This window comes from Daktulosphaira vitifoliae, unplaced genomic scaffold (assembly GCF_025091365.1).
Source record: "Daktulosphaira vitifoliae isolate Bord-2020 unplaced genomic scaffold, ASM2509136v1 Scaffold_5, whole genome shotgun sequence".
NCBI lineage: Eukaryota > Metazoa > Arthropoda > Insecta > Hemiptera > Phylloxeridae > Daktulosphaira > Daktulosphaira vitifoliae.
In genome coordinates, this window is record NW_026099576.1 from 7,372,401 (window position 1) to 7,392,527 (window position 20,127).

At 26.3% G+C, this 20,127-nt stretch overlaps 4 protein-coding genes and 1 non-coding gene across 8 annotated transcripts; 3 read left to right on the top strand and 2 right to left on the bottom strand.

Moving 5' to 3' along the window:
* Window positions 1-138: 138 nt before the first annotated feature.
* On the bottom strand, window positions 139-1,120 carry LOC126907289 (leucine repeat adapter protein 25-like). The gene is made up of 3 exons (XM_050688453.1): window positions 1,001-1,120; window positions 535-940; window positions 139-477 (listed from the first exon to the last, which is right to left on the bottom strand). The coding sequence occupies exons 2-3, from the start codon at window positions 892-894 to the stop codon at window positions 247-249; spliced, it is 591 nt and encodes a 196-aa protein (XP_050544410.1). The 5' UTR covers window positions 895-940; window positions 1,001-1,120; the 3' UTR covers window positions 139-246.
* Window positions 1,121-1,899: 779 nt separating this feature from the next.
* On the top strand, window positions 1,900-2,102 carry LOC126908741 (small nucleolar RNA U3). The gene has a single exon (XR_007704832.1). It is a non-coding gene; the product is annotated as a small nucleolar RNA U3 (small nucleolar RNA).
* A 2,087-nt stretch (window positions 2,103-4,189) lies between these two features.
* On the top strand, window positions 4,190-10,131 carry LOC126906758 (transmembrane protein 165). 3 transcript variants are annotated; one of them, XM_050687585.1, is made up of 7 exons: window positions 4,190-4,921; window positions 5,999-6,174; window positions 7,323-7,418; window positions 8,741-8,851; window positions 9,103-9,267; window positions 9,331-9,436; window positions 9,499-10,131. In XM_050687585.1, the coding sequence occupies exons 1-7, from the start codon at window positions 4,615-4,617 to the stop codon at window positions 9,576-9,578; spliced, it is 1,041 nt and encodes a 346-aa protein (XP_050543542.1). In that variant the 5' UTR covers window positions 4,190-4,614; the 3' UTR covers window positions 9,579-10,131. The 3 variants fall into 3 exon arrangements, with proteins under 3 accessions (XP_050543542.1, XP_050543543.1, XP_050543544.1); XM_050687586.1 differs by lacking the exon at window positions 7,323-7,418 and having other exon boundaries at window positions 4,193-4,921; window positions 9,499-10,127; XM_050687587.1 differs by lacking the exons at window positions 7,323-7,418; window positions 8,741-8,851 and having other exon boundaries at window positions 4,197-4,921; window positions 9,499-10,123.
* A 258-nt stretch (window positions 10,132-10,389) lies between these two features.
* Window positions 10,390-16,243, bottom strand: LOC126906757 (centrosomal protein of 97 kDa). 2 transcript variants are annotated; one of them, XM_050687583.1, is made up of 11 exons: window positions 16,022-16,243; window positions 15,225-15,367; window positions 14,999-15,157; window positions 14,506-14,607; window positions 14,157-14,425; window positions 13,913-14,097; window positions 12,052-12,435; window positions 11,868-11,991; window positions 11,679-11,778; window positions 11,373-11,462; window positions 10,390-10,602 (listed from the first exon to the last, which is right to left on the bottom strand). In XM_050687583.1, the coding sequence occupies exons 1-11, from the start codon at window positions 16,026-16,028 to the stop codon at window positions 10,396-10,398; spliced, it is 1,770 nt and encodes a 589-aa protein (XP_050543540.1). In that variant the 5' UTR covers window positions 16,029-16,243; the 3' UTR covers window positions 10,390-10,395. The 2 variants fall into 2 exon arrangements, with proteins under 2 accessions (XP_050543540.1, XP_050543541.1); XM_050687584.1 differs by lacking the exon at window positions 16,022-16,243 and adding an exon at window positions 15,626-15,687.
* A 173-nt stretch (window positions 16,244-16,416) lies between these two features.
* Window positions 16,417-20,126, top strand: LOC126908512 (DNA polymerase subunit gamma-1, mitochondrial). Its single transcript, XM_050690661.1, has 2 exons — window positions 16,417-16,583; window positions 16,670-20,126. The coding sequence occupies exon 2, from the start codon at window positions 16,680-16,682 to the stop codon at window positions 20,025-20,027; it is 3,348 nt and encodes a 1,115-aa protein (XP_050546618.1). The 5' UTR covers window positions 16,417-16,583; window positions 16,670-16,679; the 3' UTR covers window positions 20,028-20,126.
* Window position 20,127: the final 1 nt, after the last annotated feature.

Here is a 20,127-nt window from a genome sequence, read left to right on the forward strand (position 1 = left end):
GATGTATTAATAAAACTCAAAATAGTAGAACATTCTAGGTTTATACTTAAAAGACCGAAATATTTGTCAAATATTTTATTAAATCTAGTATCATACTAAATTATATAATAATAAAGGTCAATAAATATCAACACTTACTCTTATTAATGTTGTTTATTAAATTGACTTAATTCCATTATAACTGTATTTTATTAAAATGTATATATATATAAAAACAAATACAACAGCCAATTAAATTTAAAAAACTTACAAATCAGTAGTAGTTGGGGGCTGTTTAGGTAATGATTGAGTAGAGGAACGAGATAATTCTAAACTACTAGGAGTAACATTAGAGTAAATAGATGTAGTATCTGATTCATCAGTGTCTGAAGATAAATAAGTATCCATATTCAGCAGCTCTTGTCTAAACAAACTGATAGAATCATTTAATTGTCGAAGTTGAGACAAAAGCTGTAAATCCATCTGCCGCAAAGTTCCCTGAAATATTTGATCAAATAATAGTCAATAGTTCACTAATTACCAATCATTATTTACCATTTCACTACGAAGATGGGCTAATTTTATGTCTACTGAAGAAGGTTTTCTCGGAGGAACTGGTGGTTTATCAATTGGACGTTTTAAATCCGAATGTTCATGAGATAATTGTGGTTGACGTAATTGCTTAAAAGAATTGATATATTCTGACGGTTTAGGTGATTGACGAAGAGCAGGTTCTGGTTTATTGGATGATAATGTATCATAAAGACTAAGTCGACTTAGACTCTCAGGAAGTGGTGGTAGTTCAGAATTATATGATAAAGTAAGTGATGATGAACTGTCTGTGTTTATTCCCGAAACTTCCATTCCTGGCGACACATCGGACATTGATTGTTTACTGACTGAGCGTTGAGCCATTTCATTATGCAATGGATGTGGAAACAATGAGAACACTGACCCCACACTAAATTAAATACACAATAATAGAATACAATCATCTTTAATAAAATAATAAATTTAATACCTAATGGACAATCGTCCCCAGCAAATTTACAATCAGGGCAGCAGGCTTCAAATGCTACACGACAAATACCACAGGTATCATCATTAGCAACCCAACGCCATTGAGCCACTCCAGTCAACTCTATAAAATATTTTTATTTCTATTTTAAGATGGTACCAAAAATATAATAGTAAAATAATCTATAATTTATACAAATTTAATATAAAATAATAAATATAATTTGATTTACTTACTTTTCACGTTTATTTTTAATTTTTGCATTGGCGAACATTAAGACTTATTCGCATCAATAATCGAATAGTAACGGACGATAATTATATCAATGTATAAGGTAATTATTACACAAATTTTAGAACTAAACTAGAATATATGATTTGAGTAATTTGTTTAATTGAAATGAATATATTTATTTGATAAGAATTGTGGACCGTTGCACACTCTGTCATTAAAATTTTATTCGGCACTAACTAAGGTGGTTTTATCCACCTTGGCACTATTTATCGCTATGTAATATTTAATGATATATGATTTTGCATTTTAAGAAGTTTTATTTAAATATTTACAACGCATATATAAAACAAAATTATTTATAAGTTCAATGAAACATATTATACTTGAGTATCATAGTTCATGAATCAAGCAGCAGATAGTGCTCATATTTCAAAGTATTCGGCGAAATAATTAAAAATGAATAAAGTGAACCAATGAGGACTAGAGTAATATAAGCATTAAATCTCCAATGTTAATTTAGTTAAATTTTTAAGTTTAAGTGTACCAGGTTATTTAGAGCATTTAGTGAGATAAGAATAAGTAGGTATATAGATTTTCAAATAATGTCATTATGCACGCCTTTAAGTCATGATATCAAGTTATATACTAGAAAATTGAATTATTTAATTAAGATCATACTTCACAGGATCATTTCTGTAGTATGCATCGTCCCCTCCAGGTGCAAATTTGGAGTCGTCGACAGCCACGATGAAGAGTTTAGTTCAATTATTCGAGCGTGAGGTATCTTAATTGTTCTACTCTTGTAGAAGTATTTAGAAACGATGATCGCCATCAATCCTTTTTGACAGAATAATTGAACCGGCTGAGTGGTATACTGATAACAATTTTTAAATTAGTTACTCTTGTATATCGATATTTAATCGTGACGTATATTGAAAGAGTCGAATAAAGTTAAATTCAGATATTTTGATGTTATTAGTTCTATTTGAATAAAATGGAAGTCTAATTTAAATAATTATTCCCAGAGCATTTGAATAATGGCCCGTTTGTACAAATTTGTTCTAGGAAAGTGATCCAGATAACTTTCAGAATGAAGAGTAGTGGAGAACTTCACCACTCCATTACTTTAAATTTATTTCAATGAGAGAGGGTCCGAACTCCAAGAATCCCTGTAAATATACCGCCGTTGGATGAGAAAGCGTCTACTTCAACTAGCTCCAAGTTATATACTAGCAAATACATTTTTGCACCGGTTTCACTTCTCTAATAAGACTTAGAGCTAGAACGCAAAGGCACACAGTGGGATGAAATCAGTTTTAGCACGTTAAAAATTAATATCAATTAGAATTTGAACTTTTAAATTATATTAAAGTTGAACCTTGTTTTTCGAATCTCTGAGCTTAAATGAAAATATTTTTTTGATCCTTCCATTCTAAGAGGGTTTGAATTTGTTATTGTGTTAATTTTTATTGTCGTATATCAATTTATATGTTTATTACTCACCGAATTCAAATTTTAAGGGCGGCATTCTTTTCTATTGATTATAATAATTATTTATTCCAGATACTTTTTTCATAACAATGTAAAAAAAATAAGTGAGTGATACTTTCCACAGTCCCCTACGAAAGACTAATTTTTTAGATGCTTACACGCAGAAAATATGTTAATACTCTAATACTCGAATAGTTTCTGCAAATTACCACGTTGAAGTTTTATTTTTCATGTTATTAAAAGATTATTTAATAAATTTAAAATAATTAAATCTAAATCCAAATCACTATCTTCATGTCTTGAATTGCTAATTTCTTCAAATAAATTATTTTTTCCATTTTGCTCTTTTTAATATCTAAGTACTTTCTCTTTTTTGTGAGTATTATGTAATATGTGTTATTATAAATGTACATATTCGCCATGTTTTTAATTCCAAGTGTAATATTAAAGTATAAAATATATAAATATATAGAATGATTAGTTTAACATAAACAACTCAATGACTCGCAGAGTATAAATAATTTTGACATATTTTTTTGGCTACTTTTAGTTACATATTGTTCTTGAATTATATTATAAAGCAAAGCAAAACAAAATTAATTTTGATTATAAATATTTTTTGATGAATTAAAAAAATATTTGTGAGGTTAACTTAAATTAAAAAATAATAAAACCTTTTTAAATTTATCTTTCTAAACAACTTCCAAGTAACAAAACGTTACATTTTTTATAGTTCATTACCATCAATTCCATGTTGATTATCCAAGTATTATTATATCACGGGAAAAATATTAAACTATATAGTGACAGTGAAATTTACAGTAAGGAGTACATTATCTAGACGTACATTGATAGAATTGATAATCGTATTATGCTTTCAATTGTGTTTCATGTAATCGGTAGCTGCTAATTATTTTTATCTATTTTGAAAACTTGAAATTTTGAATTTTGGAATGCTAGATTACATTTTATTCCACTATAAAAGGGTGGCAAATCCAAAAAAAAAAAAAAAAAATATTAGATTCGGCCTAATATTGAGATGGTTTTCCGAGAAATTTTAAGTCATGTATTTAAGTTCAAATTTTAAATTATTAACTGAATCCAAGTTTGCTTGAAAGAGAACAAAAAAAAATTCTTAACAATATTGTTTTGTATTACTGTGTGTTATATTAAAAATAAAAGTATATATTGGACTTCATAAAGTCAAACGAGAATTATTAAGAATTGGTCCACTGTTAAGTATAAACAAGACAACTATTTTAGTATCTCAAAAACCATGTCCACATAGATCAAGAAGATAGCTTATAAATATTATATTATTATAAAAAATATTTTTATAATTATATAAACTACATAGATTACAAATATTATTAAATTATTAAATAAGTATTTAATCTGCTATTCGCAGTTAAATTGTCTCATTTGACATTATTGATAAGTGATAATACCGAATAGCGCGACAAGCGATCTCTGACATGGTCTTACAGTCACTTTTCTGTGATTACAGTAATAATTATCTCAAGCGCGTTTAAATAAAACTTAAAATGTTAGGTAAAACAACAATTTGTAACTCATTGGTACTCACTTATCAATGTCATTAGTATTAATTTCTACTTGTGCGTCTGTTATTGAAGATTATTTGTTTGTATAACTATCGGAACAAATTTTACCGCAGAATGCTAGCGGCGATTATTCATCTAAATTTGCAATATTAATTAATATGACATTAATTAATTTTTATGTTAGTTTTTTAAAAAAATAAGGATAATTTTACCTTTATTTCTTTTTACATATTTTGTGAATTCTAAATTAAATCAGTTTTTTGTGCTATTTTATTTGATAAGTATACAGATATTTGATAATATAAAAAGGATTATACTCATAAATTAGTCATGGATTTCATCAAGACATCAGTAGTTTTTGTTTCAATTTGTACCTATATAGCAGCATCAGATATTGATTTATTACCACTAGATGAAGATGAATCAATGTCAGTAACATCTGAAAAGAATTTTATAAAACAACCTGTTGTTAGTCTAGGATTCGTTCATGCCTTTGTAAAATCTCTTTCAATGATTGTTGTGTCTGAACTGGGCGATAAGACATTTTTCATTGCTGCTATAATGGCTATGCGACAATCGAGGTTTACTGTTTTTGCTGGTGCAATATCTGCTCTTGCCCTGATGACAGTTTTATCAGGTGATTTATTATTTATTTGCAATAAAATGTTATAATATAAGTTTATAATCGATGTACTATCTTCTTCTTCTTCCTCCCTTAATCCCAACTACTTGGGGTCGCCTACCCTTATCCTAAACTTCCTCTTGACACGATCTCCCACATCATCTACGCTCACATCAGCTGTCCTCAAATTGCATTCAATAGCATCCCTCCATCTCATTTTGTCTTCCTCTACCTCTTCTTCCTTCAACATTCATTTCTACAACTGTTCTTACAGCTTCCGATTGTTCTTTCTTCATAACATGACCAAACCATCCAAGTCTATTTTCTCTCATCTTATCCACGATTGACGCTATACCTGTACTCCCTCTTATATGCTCATTCCTTATTCTATCTTTTTTAGTCACTCCACTCATCCATCTAAGCATTCTCATCTCTGCTACACTCATTCTCTGCTCTACTTTCTTATCAACCGCCCAACACTCTGAATCATACATCATAGCTGGCCTTATTACAGTCTTGTAGAATTTACCTTTCAGCCTCATTGGAATTCTTTTATCGCATAAGCCACCAGACGCTTCTCTCCACTTTAACCACCCGCACTTAATTCTGTGTCTTACGTCTTCGTCAATACCACCACTCTTTTGCACAACTGACCCTAAATACTTAAAACTCTCCACCTCTCCAATCACGTCCTCACCTATTGTCACTGACCTCCTCATTTCACTTACCTCGTGTTCTCTGTCAAACTCGTACTCTATATACTCTGTTTTACTTCTACTTATACTATATAAGTTAAATTAATTTGATAAAATTGTCATAGTTTTGTATCAAATTACTTTTTAATAAGATAAATAAAAAATAATATAAATCATTATATATATTTTAAATTGTAGACAAAAATCAATGATTAAAATTATTTGTCAAGAGCTGACTGCTCTTTTCATAATTTCTCTTATAATATTTACCATAACGTGGAAAAATTCAGTCAGCCTTGGAAATCATTTTATGGAAAACTATTGTAAACGATAATTATAAATATACAAATAATAATATTATAATTATGAATAAAATTTAAAATATGATTTTTTATAGTTCTTTTTGGGCAGGCTGCTACAATTATACGAAGAGAGTATACTTATTATATATCCGCTGCATTATTTGCCCTTTTTGGTATCAAAATGTTACGTGAAGGCTTTAAAATGTCACCTAATGAAGGTCAAGATGAGCTTGAAGAAGTTCAGGCTGATATCAGACGAAAAGAAACTGAGGTAAATAATTATAATATCACATTAAAGTAGGATGCTTCTCTTGCAAACAAAGTTTGTGTTTTGTGTATGTATTTATGATTTTGTAAAGATTAATATCAGTGGCGGTTTCTAACTTGTGTGCTTAATACCTTCATACCATTTGAAACATAGTTCACTTTTAAATATAATGACACATTCATTATAGTTATTCCTAATTTCAGTAATAAATCATTAAAATTATTACATATTTAAAAAATAAACTTCTAATTGATATAAATATTAGATTATATTATTTAACATATACATTTTCAAATAAATTTATTTTTTAAATTTGAATCCTTGAATTTAATATTATTTTTTTAGTGGATAGATGGTAGATGACTTTTTTCTGATGCAATATATGCAAAAATAGTTTTTTTATAATTTATTTCAATCTATGTTTGAGACAATGTTAATTTAATTAACCGTCACTGTTTTCAAGTTTTATCAATTATTTAAAGATAGGGTTCTTTAGTATCAAAACCACCTCTCTATAATCATATTATATTATATTAAATAAAACAATGAAATTAAGTAAGGTATAAATGCTCAAACCATTTTATCTATTGAATAGTAAGTAAACGTTGTGTAATTATTATGAAACTAAAGTTGGGATGGGGTGGTTATTGAAAAATTAGGGATTCCAATAACCTAACACTCTCTAAACTTCAAAGATAAGTACTTAACATATAGAATTACAGATGTTATTGAGTACGTTTAAAATATATAATTATAAAACAAATACATTATTATGAAATTATTTTGTAAAAATTTCAATATATTATTATTTTACATTATATTCTTTTAAAAATTATATTATGTATTTATAGATAATTCCCTTTAGGTTATGATAAAAAGGAAATGGTTACAAATATGGTTTTCAATAGTGGTGGATTATAAAGTTATTTATAATTAATTAAATTAAGTTTTGCTTTGTCATCAGTATCAAGCATGGACGCCCATCTGATAAAATTTAGTGGGTGTAGATAACTTTTTTTTCTAGTCATCAAACACTTTAATACTTCAGAGAAAAAATGTATTAAAATAAAAAGTTCCTGTAAAGTTAAATAATCAAAAACATGTTTTAAAATTTAAAAACAAAACATATAATAATATTAACGTTATTTTAGATAAAACGAGTACATACAAAATTTTTTATAAAGGAGGATCAAAAAATTTCCAGGGATGGACATATCTCCTCCTTGCCCCTCCAAATGACGCTCATGGTATAAAGCTTATTGCACAATGTGTACCAATGCTATCTTATTGTTTAAGCTATTTTAACTTAGTTGCATTATTATTGAGTTATTATAGTGATGATTGAAATTAGGGCTTTTAGCCCTTTAATTTTTTTTCTTTGTGTATAGTTTCAGGTGTTTATAAGTTTTATTATTTTATTTTTTTTTATTTGTAGTATTTTGTGGAGAGCAGTTTAAATTTTTCTTTCAGAAATGTATTGACTCAAATATTGACTTTTTACTTTACAAATTTATGTACATCAAATATTATTGTAAAGTTAACACAATTAACTAAATTTTGTCAAAAAAGTATTTAACTCTTTTTTGCACTAAGCCCCATCCAAGTGATGTTTGCCAAATAATCAATAAAAAAAACTAATCATTCAATGTTGGTAGTTGATTAATTAGAGTATAATATACTCTAACTATTCATATCAACCTCATAAATTTATTGTATGATTGATTTGAATTGTGATGGTTTGTAATATGCATAATTTAAGAGAGGAATAAGTCATATAATTCTATTTTATTTTTGATAATACATTGTTTGCTTATGTTGATTTTTATGCTTGCTATACTAATATTTGATATTTGCTTTTGTGTGAAAACTGAAAGTAATTTTAGCATATTACTTTGTATGAATGTGGTAATGCTTTTGTGAATTGTCATATTGCTTGAAATGTTAACGAATAACTCCACATTTTCAGTTATGTGTTGATGTTTTGGACTCGTTGCAGAGTCCATCTTCTGAGTAATAGTTACAAGCTCGTGGTATATATTGTTTTTATACATTTAGCTATGTACTTTTGGAGAAGGGTTGCACCATAGACCTATAGATCTCAATGCATGGATAGTTCTTGCCCACCTCTATAGCTAAAACTAAAACTATCTAAATATTTGAATGTTAACTATATAAATGTTTGAAAATAGTATAGTTACAATCATGAACCTGTAACTAACACTCTGACCATAGACTCTACAACGAGTCCGAAACATCAACACATAACTGAAAATGTGGATACATCCATAAACATTTCGAGAAATATTACTTTGTTTTATATATATTAGACAAGGTAACCAGAATTCATTGTTTTCTAAATAATTTAATTTATCTAAAATTTATTTACAATTAAATTTTTAGTTATTCTACTCAATAAATAAAATTAATGGGCTAAAAAATAAGCACTGTATAAATTATATTCTAACTTTTAAATTATTCCTTTTTTTTTTTTATGTACTTTACAATTTCTTCTTTAACTTCTCTATGCTGTGTATTTATTGTTTTGAAATAAAATATAAAATAATTAAAGAATGAGAAGGATAAGAAAGAAACTTCACCTGTTACACAAAATGCTGATGAATTATCTACCACACCTCCTGTGGTCAATACCATTATCCCAAATGTTGACAATGATACAAAGGTAAGAAAAAATATATTCCCTAGTATGTTTTAGTAATGAACTTATAATAATAAACAAGATTTATGTTTTAATAGTAATGTATTTGTTTTATTTCTATGATTTTTTTATTATGTTTTGAGTGTTCTTGTAAAATATTTAAACAAAGATCAAAATAACTATTAAGTACTCAATCAATCTGTAATTATCATTCACTGTTATTGTTAAAATAACAATTAGCAAAAAAATCTTTTGTTCATAATTTTTTTATATAGGAAATTGATATTGAAAATCAATCTCCAAGACAATGGCAGCTTAGGCTGGGTAGTAAAAGCCTATTATTAATATCTCAAACTTTAATTCAAGCATTTACCATGACATTCCTAGCAGAATGGGGAGATCGTAGCCAGATAGCCACTATTATTTTAGCAGCAGGAGAAGTATTTAACATTTATTTAAAAATGAATGTTGAAGAAAAAATTTAATTTATACTTAATTTTTAGAATGCATATGGTGTTGCACTTGGAGGGATTTTAGGTCATTCATTTTGTACAGGTTTAGCAGTTATAGGTGGACGATACATTGCTCAAAAAATATCTGTTCGCACTGGTATGTGTAAATAAAAAACTGTGCATTAATTGAAACATGAATTAATTTTTTTTTACTTACAGTAACTGTTGTTGGTGGTATAGTATTCATAATATTTGCACTAACTGCTTTAATGTTTGATCCTAATGAAGGAGAAACATAATAGTAAATTTTAACATTGCTATGGGAAACTACAAGCTTCTTCAATACAATAAAAAGACTAAATCACTCAGGAAATTCATACATAAAAATATTATTTATTTATTTAATGCAAATTTAAACTTTGTATTGAATTATAATAAAAAATACAAACTGAGTTGTTTATAACTATACTTTTAAAAATTAAGTTTGTTTTGATACATTTTTGTTGAAGTTGATCATTACTGATAAAGCTAATATGTTACCTATTCACAAGGGCAGTGATATAACTAAAATTTTATTAATATAAATTTGTTATTGTTGTATTTTTTAATTGACCATAGTTTTAAGCAATTTTATTTTATAAAATTTACCTGTAAAACTTAAATATAAAAATTATATAAGAAAAGTATTCTAATTTTTAACTGTTAAATGTGTGTTACCTATAGTGATACCATAATTATTCAAGTTTTACATCAATGATCTTTATTTACATTTTATGTTGGTCGTTTAAAATGTTAATTTTGTTTGATAATGCATTTAAAAGTATTGCCTTATAGTACTTAAATTTGTTAACTACAACACATAAAATAAATTATTTTTTAAGAAATATGAAACATTTTGTATATTTATTAAAAAATTATATCAATTTCATACATATTATAATTAAGTGTTTAATGACAAATCAATATATATTTTAAGTAGTACAAAATTACATAAATTACAATTATTTTACAACTAATTTATAATTATTTTCTTAAATTTGACTAGATATTAAGTAAGTAGCATAAAAGCTTTTATTATATATATGTATATAAAAATAGAAATTATACATATCAATCTTATCTTAAATTATTAGTAGATTCTACATGGTTGGTACACGATTTAGACAAAGGAAGAAAATTAGGCCGTGCTAATATATTAGAATTTTGACAACATGCATCTGGTGTTTGAACAGCTATTATATCAGTTTGTGTCTCAGCTTCATTAGTAACAGAAGGACTAACGCATCTCAACACAAGATCCATTGAGTTTTGAAGTTGTTGTACCTAAAAAAAAAAATCAAATTGCATTATTTTTTTATAAAATATTGTCTAACAGTTTTCATCAATTCTTCATTTTCAAATTAATAACTTAACCTTGAAAAAAATTGATTCTAGAATAATTCAAATAGTGATCCTTTATTATATACAAAATTTAAAGAAACTTTTGTAACATGCTTATATGATTCTCCATGTTAAATACTAATTGAAAACAATAAAATTTCATATCAATTATATTAAATTAATGATCTAAACATAAAAACAAAACTATTGATTATGCCTAAGTATACAAATAAATATATTTTACTAAATATTTAGGTTACCCAATTTTATTTAATAATAGCATCCAATAACTAATCATTTTTTTTAAGTCAATTTTTTTTTTAATAATTAAGTAGAAGTGAGCATAATGAACGTACATAGATACATGTGTAATTCTAACTCAATATTAAATAAATAAAACTAAACTAAACCTTTATTTTTAAAACTGATATTAAATTTTAAAGGTTATATATTTCTTACTAAAATACACATATACAATGAATATGGTACCAATTTAAAAAGTTGATTTTAAGATATGTCTATTTAGATTTTACAATTCTTAAAATTACTTTCACAATATAATAGACTACTTTAAAATTTATGAACAAGATAAATTAGATAATAGCTTTCAGTAATTATTTTATTTATTATGCATTTCAATGAGTTTTTCAATATTATAAAATTCTGTTTTATTTTGTCATTCATATTTTGTATGATTAAATTCTTTTTATTACCTTAGTATCTAGTATAGTACATGTTTTTTCAAGGCATTTGTAATTGTCATTTCCGCTGTTCTCTCCTATTCGACTATCAATACTATTTACCTAAAATATTATTAATTAAGTAAGCAATAATTATAATCAAAACTATTTTAATCTCTAGAATTCGGGAGTCATATTTTGAATTAAAAAGAAGAAAATATAATATACATAAAATTATTTGTATATCATATAATTTGAAGAGTAAATGCAGATAAAATTTATCTTTACGATACAAGTAATTAAAAGTTAATACATCAAATTATAAATTATAAAAATTACTTTTTTCCATAATTCATTGACAGCTTGCATTTGTGAAATGATTAATTCATGTTCTTTTTCAAGTGTAGATTTTGTGTCGCCCAAATCTTTATTTAAATGCCTATATACATAATTTAGAAAAATTTTAATAACATATGGTAATACACCAATTAATTATTTGAAATTTTTATTAGAAAATTATTTCACTACTTTATATATTCATTAAAACGAAGCATCTGTAAATTTTGATATACATTAGCTACAGTTTTGTTGAGATTTCGTACTTGATATCCTCTCCAATATTTTTGTATTATAGTTGCTGATTGATTTAAATCTATAGGTAAAAAAAGATATTAGTTTTAATTTAAAAATTTCTTTTAATAGAATATTTTACCACAATTATTATTTTCATTAATGTTCATCAATGTTGCTTTATTTTTTATAGTTTGTAGTTTTTCCATGGTTGGTGCTCTAGATTCTTCACCAGCAGGAGTCTGAAGCCCTATTATTGGTCTTGAATTAGGTAAACAGGGAGTAAGAGGACTTGGTAAACTATCTAAAATTGGTAACATAGTACTGGCTGCTGGTAAAGGTTGAGATTGCCCTTTACTGTCAGATAATGGTAAATGTACACTACGTATCATACTACTTGGAGTAACTTGACAGCTTTCAGGACCACTAGATAATCTTTGAGTTGTAGACTTTAAGGCACTTGGATCTAAACTTCTAGTCATTAAAGAATCTTGTGGTGTCACAGTAGAGTTTGGAATAGATGTTCCTAAAAATAATTTTTTTTTAATAAAAAAAACCCAGAGTACAAGGTATTACACATTTAAAATAGTTTAATTTGGTTAGCCAACATTTTATTACAAAAAACATTATGAAATCTAAAGAAAGCAGTCAGACTAACAAGATAAAAAATTCCAAATCATAAAAAACTTATTTCATAAGCATAGATCATAATTTATAACTAAAATTTCCTTTATTAATGAGCATTAAAATAATTTTATTTATACCTAAATTACAGCTAAAATTTAATGATAAAGAATAAAAACAATCATTTGCAATCGGTGCCTTAATTTATAAATATATTTTATTAATAAAATATGACATATTTTTATACATTATCATTTTTTACACATTAAAATGGTACTTATTTAACCAACTTTCAAGACTATTTTAATGAGGAGTACCCACATTTTGTTCTATATGGTAAATAAATATTTTTCGTAAATTTTAAGTGTTCTAGATCAACCCCTTATGTTCCTCAAAAGGGGTTGAAAATATAGTTTTCTGTATGTATCTTATAAAATATTAAAAATGATTTTAAGTTATTTCAGGTCATGAAATTCCTATATTTTTAAAAACAATTGAAACACAAATAAATCAAACAAACTTTAGCATGTATAAAAGTAATATGGAAATCAAAAAAATATTTATGGTATAAAACATATAATTCAATGACTCTGATTAGGTATGAATTTTTATATCAAAATTCGAAAAATTGGTTAAATAATAAAAGTATTGTAGAAGTCAAAAATATTTTAAAACATTTAAGTGGTGTTACTGATGCTATGAACATGAGGTAGAGTTAATTGAAAAATTTGACACACGGTTTACAAAAATTTTCTATTTGTTGGTTATAATATCATAATTGTAAGTTAAACCAAAAAAGTTATACAAATAAGTTCAGTTTTTTTAAAAAATAATGACAATAAATAAATTTAAATAAATCAGATGAACTTATATTTTGCACAATTCTTATTAAATATCATGAAATTATCTTAGGAAAGTTAAAAACAATTTAAAAATTTTACATTTTTTCAATAAAATTTAAACATGTTATTATCACTTAATTACAAATTAGTAATTATCTAAAAAACTAACTAGATGTGATAGAAAAAATCTGAAACCGGATTCCAAATTAGCATAGGTCAATGATACAAAAATGCATATAAAGACCTTTTATTTTCCTAAAATGTTTTACTAGAAGATTGATTCTATACATGTTTTTTATTATTTTTAATATATAAAAATATACACACAAAAAACTATATTTCTCTCCCTTTTCTTCAATTTTCAACCCCTTTGAGGTACATGTTGGGGTTCACCTAGAAAATTCAAAATTTATAACAAATTTTTTTTACAATATAACACAAAATGCAAGGTACTACCCTTCTAGTTTAAAAAATAAACCAAGTGGTCAAATAAAGACCACTTTAATATACATCTGCATAGTATTATTTCAAACTCACTATGTAATTGTTCTCTATACTGTTGAGCTTTACTTAAAACTAATCGTAATTTCCTTTCATGTTCAGTTTCCAATGCATGGTTAGTAATTGGACAAGTTTCTGTTAGATACCGAACTAGAGCAGCATGTTGACCAGTATGAAATTTTCTACCTTGTCCTTGACTGTAAAGCCATTCTGCTTTTAAGCTGTAAAAACGTATACTTTAAAAAAAGTGAAAAAAGAAAATAGATTTTGAAACATTTACTTTTCAATGTCATCAACTGCATAACCATCAATTACTTTTACATTAGGACACCAATTCACAATATAGGGCCGGTAATTAAATTTATAATCTTCTAAGCAATTATTACCAGTTAATGAAATTTCTTTTAAAGAATTTAGTCGGCATAATTGTGATATTTCATTTAAATCATTAAGATTATTGTTGGCTAATGTTAGTATATTTAAACTTATTGGTAAAAAATTTTGACAGTTTGTTAAATGACAAATCTGATTTGAATGTAAATATAATCTCTATAAAAGAAAGTATAAGTATCACAATAATTTGAAGTGCTAATATTTACAAAAATAATTTCTAATTAATGACACTTTACTTCTAATTTCAGTAGATGACTTAGATTGGTAATGTATGTAATGCTATTAAATGAAAGATCTATATGTACCAAATTTACATTTGTATTTAAATGTTCGATTATCTGAAATAATATATATATTTATATATACATGGGATTTATCAATAATGTGCATAATATATTATCATTTTCATGCAAAAAGTGAAGTAATAAAATAAACTATTTCTTTTTCAACTTCGATTTTATTAATATAAACAATTGAATTAAACTAGAACTTATTTATTTTGATAAAGCTTAAGATAACATTAAAACTTCAATATTATAATAATCAACTATCAAGATTGTAGTTTAAAAACTAGTAAGAAAATGAAGATTGTAAATATTAAACAATTTTGTTATTTTTAATAATTTGTGAACACATAACTCTTTTTATGAAACTTATATAAGTTTACATTGTAACTCTAAGCATGACTTAATGACTTCCATAAAAATTCAATTTTTTAGATGATCTTACTTTGATTTTATTATTAGATAAATTAAGCCATTTTAAGTTGACTAAATCTCTAAGTCCCTCAATACTCATTAAGTGATTGTTGGATAAATCTAACTTAACAATTTTTGTTAACTTTGAAACAGTATACATCCTCATCATTTGATTATGACTTGCAATCAACTATAAAAAAGTATAAGCTCAATAATTTAACCAAAAATAACATTCACTAAACAATAAAATACATTACTTCAATAAGATTATTATAATTTTCAACATTTTCCAATTTTTGTAAATTATTTTTACTAACATCTAAAATATTAATATTATGGCACGTTTCAGATTTAGGTAACTTTCGTAGTTCTTGATCTGACATGTTTAACAAAGATTCATCTGTAAAAAGAATTTAATCAAAATATTTAAAGGTAAAAGAAGTTATTTTTCATGGTATATTTATTTAATATATTCAGATAAGTATAGAAAACCTAAAAAAAAGGTGGTCAAACTTTTAAAGGTTTTTTCTAAATAAAACATAATAATACACATAATTTTTTAAGAATGCAAATTTAATGCTTATTTCCTCTTTATTCTTTGTAGGCCAAAATAAATATTATTTTTTATTTTTTATAGATAAGTTTAAAGAACACTCACTTTTAATACAGCATTAAAATCAAACTAATTTCTTATTTTTAGTCATAAATTACAAAATATATGCTTTTAAAAATCCTAATTATAGATATTCAATTACTAATTGAAGGTCTGTGTGCTAAAATAAGAAACTCTGATTTTTCAAACTCAAATTTTAAGTTATTAAGATAAAAGTTAAAAAAATTTTGTAGTTATGAAAATTGGAGTTATCTTGTATTTTTTACAGAATCCTTTAATTGAAGAGTTAGATAAATTAATATATGTGTATATTATATAATATTAATATATAAGTTAAAATGTAGCTTAATCTTTACCTTTCACAAACAATTTCAAAATAATGATATTTTTTTAAATTTACACCTATGTATATTATTAAACTTGAAATACCTCAATACATACCTGCCATTTTATAAATAATAACTATTTTCTCATCAAATGTTAGGAATTTAAAATAAAATAAATAAATTTTGTAATGAAATTTCAACAAATGTATTATTTATACAATATTATATTGTATACGTATGATATATATTGTATATAGGTGGTGTAGTAATGAATCGAGAATTAAAATGATATATTTCATATATTTTTAGAGTGTCATAATTACTATGAAAAGAAGTTTGTTTACAGTTTTACTACACTATATTATCTCAACCTGCTTGTAAATCAATTAGATGTTAGCATCGAGTTATCAAAATTGATAACAGTTAATTTAAAACATTAAGTATTATACTATAATTTAAATTAATGGTTATTACGATAAACCGGAACATACTTCATCTTTTATGATTGTATCTTGACAAAAGAAAACATTGCCTTGTTTTTTTTTTTTACTGTATGAACAAATTGTGGAGTTATATCGTTAAAATGTCTATTATTATGAGTATTATTAGGAATTCAATTTTCTTTTCGTGATATTAATTTATTGTTAATAATATCAAAAGTTACAAAATAAAAAAAGGTAAGTTAATAATTTGTTATTCTTAACAAATATAGCAAAAGGTTTGTAGAAATTTTAAACACACGTGTTTTGATCGTTTAAATTAGTGTTTTTGGGATGTATTGGAGATGTTCCAAAGTAAGTTACGCATATTATTTGCGTTGCAGTCATCTCAAGTATTGTACCATTTCCAAATCAGCCATGCCTTCTAATGAAGCTGGATTAGTTGTTGAAAAATGCTATGAACCAAGAGTTGTGATCAATAATAATAATAAAGCTCCTCGTTTGGTACCAAAAGAAAAGTCTGAATTTCGTAAAAATGAATTAAATATTCAAATGTTGTCTAGTAATTTATATGATCAACTTTTTAATGAATCTCATAATATAGATGATAATGTTTTGCGGACAGCTCTACACGATTTATCAAAATTTGGACTTCCATCAACATTACACCCAATCTCAGATATTGAACTCCAGTTACCTCCATTGGAAGGGAATATTGTTGAACATTTTTATGAAATTGGTAGAATTCAAAGTGAACCTTATACTATTTTAATGAAGGAATTTTTAAAAAGTTCTATTCCTGAAATTCCTAAAAAATGGGAATTTAAAGAAGGATGGACTCGATATTTTAATGGTGTAATAGAACCTTGTGATCATCCTAAAGAAAAAGTAATGATTTTTGATGTTGAAGTATGTTGTACAGAAGGCGATTTGCCTACAATGGCTACTGCTGTAACATCAGATGCTTGGTACAGTTGGGTAAGTAAAGATTTAATCAATTGTAATACCAGAATAGGTCGAAATTTGGGTTATTCTTGTAAAGATTTAATCTCTTTAGAGTCAGCAGCTCATTCTAAAGAAAAAACAACTGAGTGGACAAACTTACCCAAATTATGTATAGGGCATCATGTGGCTTTTGATAGAGCAAGAATAATGGAACAGTATTGGTTAAGTCGTACTGGTCTTAGATTTATTGATACTATGTCATTACATGTTGCAGTAAGTGGTATTACTAGTTATCAAAAAGCATTGTTAAAATCCAAAAATATTATTGAAGATGAATCTTGGCAGCAATATAGTTCATTAAATAGTTTGAATGAAGTATATAAACTGTATTGTAAATCTGAGTTATCTAAAAGTGATCGTGATATATTTGTTAAAGGCTCTTTAAAAGATATTATTAATAATTTTCAAAATTTAATGACTTATTGTGCAAATGACGTAAAAGCTACTTCTCAAGTATTATATAAATTATGGCCATTATTTTGTGAAAGATTTCCCCATCCAGTAACTTTAGCTGGTATATTAGAATTAGGTACATCCTATTTACCTGTTAATTCAAACTGGAAAAGATATTTAGATACTTCAAATGAAATATATGAAGATTTAAATATAGAATCCAAATTTTTACTATCGCAGCAAGCAAATCAAGCTTGTCAATTAATGTACAATGATAATTTTAAAAAAGATGTATGGCTTTGGGATCAAGACTGGACTTCAAAAGAATTTAAATTAAAAAAAGAAAAGAAAAAAAAGGCTGAAATTACTGTTGAAAATAAACCAATTATAGCCGAAGATATTTATGAAGAAAGATTTTTATATTTAGAAAATAAATTTAAAAATCTTATGAAAACAAATGAACGTATGCCAGTAAAAACTCCACATCTAGCTGGATATCCAGAATGGTATAGAAAATTATGTGCACCACCTAAAGATCCTAACTGGGTACCTGGTCCTAATTTAATAAGTTCAGGTATGCATATAGTTCCTAAGTTACTCTCCCTTATGTGGAAATCTATTCCATTACATTATGTAAGAAACCATGGTTGGGGACAACTTGTCCCTTACGAAACTGATATTAAAATTCCTAATGCTGAACTTGTGCCTCTTACTGTACTACAATTTCATTGTGTTCAAAATAATGTATCGTGCAGTTGTGATATAAAAATTAGTCCCTCTGAAATCCATGAAGACGTTCAAAAAAACTTAGTCAAATATGAATGTAATTTCAAGAAGAAATTCAAAAAAAATAAACCACAGATTATATGTAAGAATAATTTTGGAATTTATTGTGGCCTTATAAAACTTCCTCATAAAGACGGTAATCACTTGAATGTAGGTAATCCTCTTGCGAGAGATTTTTTAAATAAATTTTCTCAAAGTGGGTTATCTGGAAGAGATAGTAAAGCAGAGCGAATAATTGAAATATCACGTATGTTGTCTTATTGGAGAAATAACAAGGAACGTGTTGAAGGACAAATGGTTGTTTGGACAGATAAGTCTGAAGGTCGAGGTGCAATTATACCACAAGTTGTAGTATGTGGTACATTAACCAGAAGAGCTGTTGAAAAAACCTGGATGACAGCAGCTAATGCCATTGATGAAAGAGTGGGCTCTGAATTGCGCAGTATGATTCAAGCACCTCCTGGTTATCATTTGGTGGGAGCTGATGTAGATTCCCAAGAACTGTGGATTGCGTCCATAATAGGTGATTCTTATTATGGAAAAGAACATGGTGCTACTGCCTTTGGATGGATGACACTTAGTGGTAAAAAAAGTGATGGAACTGATATGCATAGTGTTACAGCTAAGACAATAGGTATTACAAGAGATAATGCTAAAGTATTAAATTATGCTCGAATATATGGTGCAGGCAAGCCTTTTGCTGAACGTTTGTTAAAACAGTTTAATCCAGACTTAACTACTACTCAAGCAAAACAAAAAGCTATAGCTATGTTTAATATTACTAAAGGAAATAGAGTTTTTAAATTACATGATTCAGTTTTACCTGAACTAAGTAAAAGAGAATACTCTAGATGTGGAGCTGAAGATATTTGTAAAATTTATAATCTCAGTGGTGAAGAACTATTTCAAAAACCTGTTTGGAAAGGAGGTTCTGAATCAGCCATGTTCAATAGCTTAGAACAAATAGCTTGTTGTAAGGAACCAAAAACTCCATTCTTAGATTCTAGACTTAGTCGAGCTTTAGAAGTTCAAGGGAGTAATGTGGAAAAATTTATTCCAACCAGAATTAACTGGGTTGTACAAAGTGGTGCTGTCGATTTCCTTCATTTAATGCTAGTCTGTATGCGATGGTTAGTCCATCCTAATGTGAGATTCTGTTTAAGTTTTCATGATGAAATTCGATATCTAGTTCCTAGTGAATATCGTTACCAAACTGCTCTTGCTCTGCACATAACAAATTTATTAGTCAGAGCATTTTGTGTGAAAAAGTTAGGCATGACTGATTTACCTCAATCTGTAGCATTTTTTAGTTCTGTAGAAGTAGATACTGCACTGAGGAAAGATGCGACAAATGACTGTATTACTCCTTCTAATCCTTATGGATTATCAAAAGCTTATGGAATTCCTCTTGGTGAATCAGTAAATATAATACAAGCTATTGAACTATCTGGTGGTAATATTGGTGTGTTTAAAAATAAAAAGCGAAGAAAACTATAATTCTAAAGACATAAATTGTAGTTGACTATTTTTATAATTAAATTTTTTTCTTTTTTTGCTATTATTATTATTATTATACCTCTATTAAATAATATTTTTT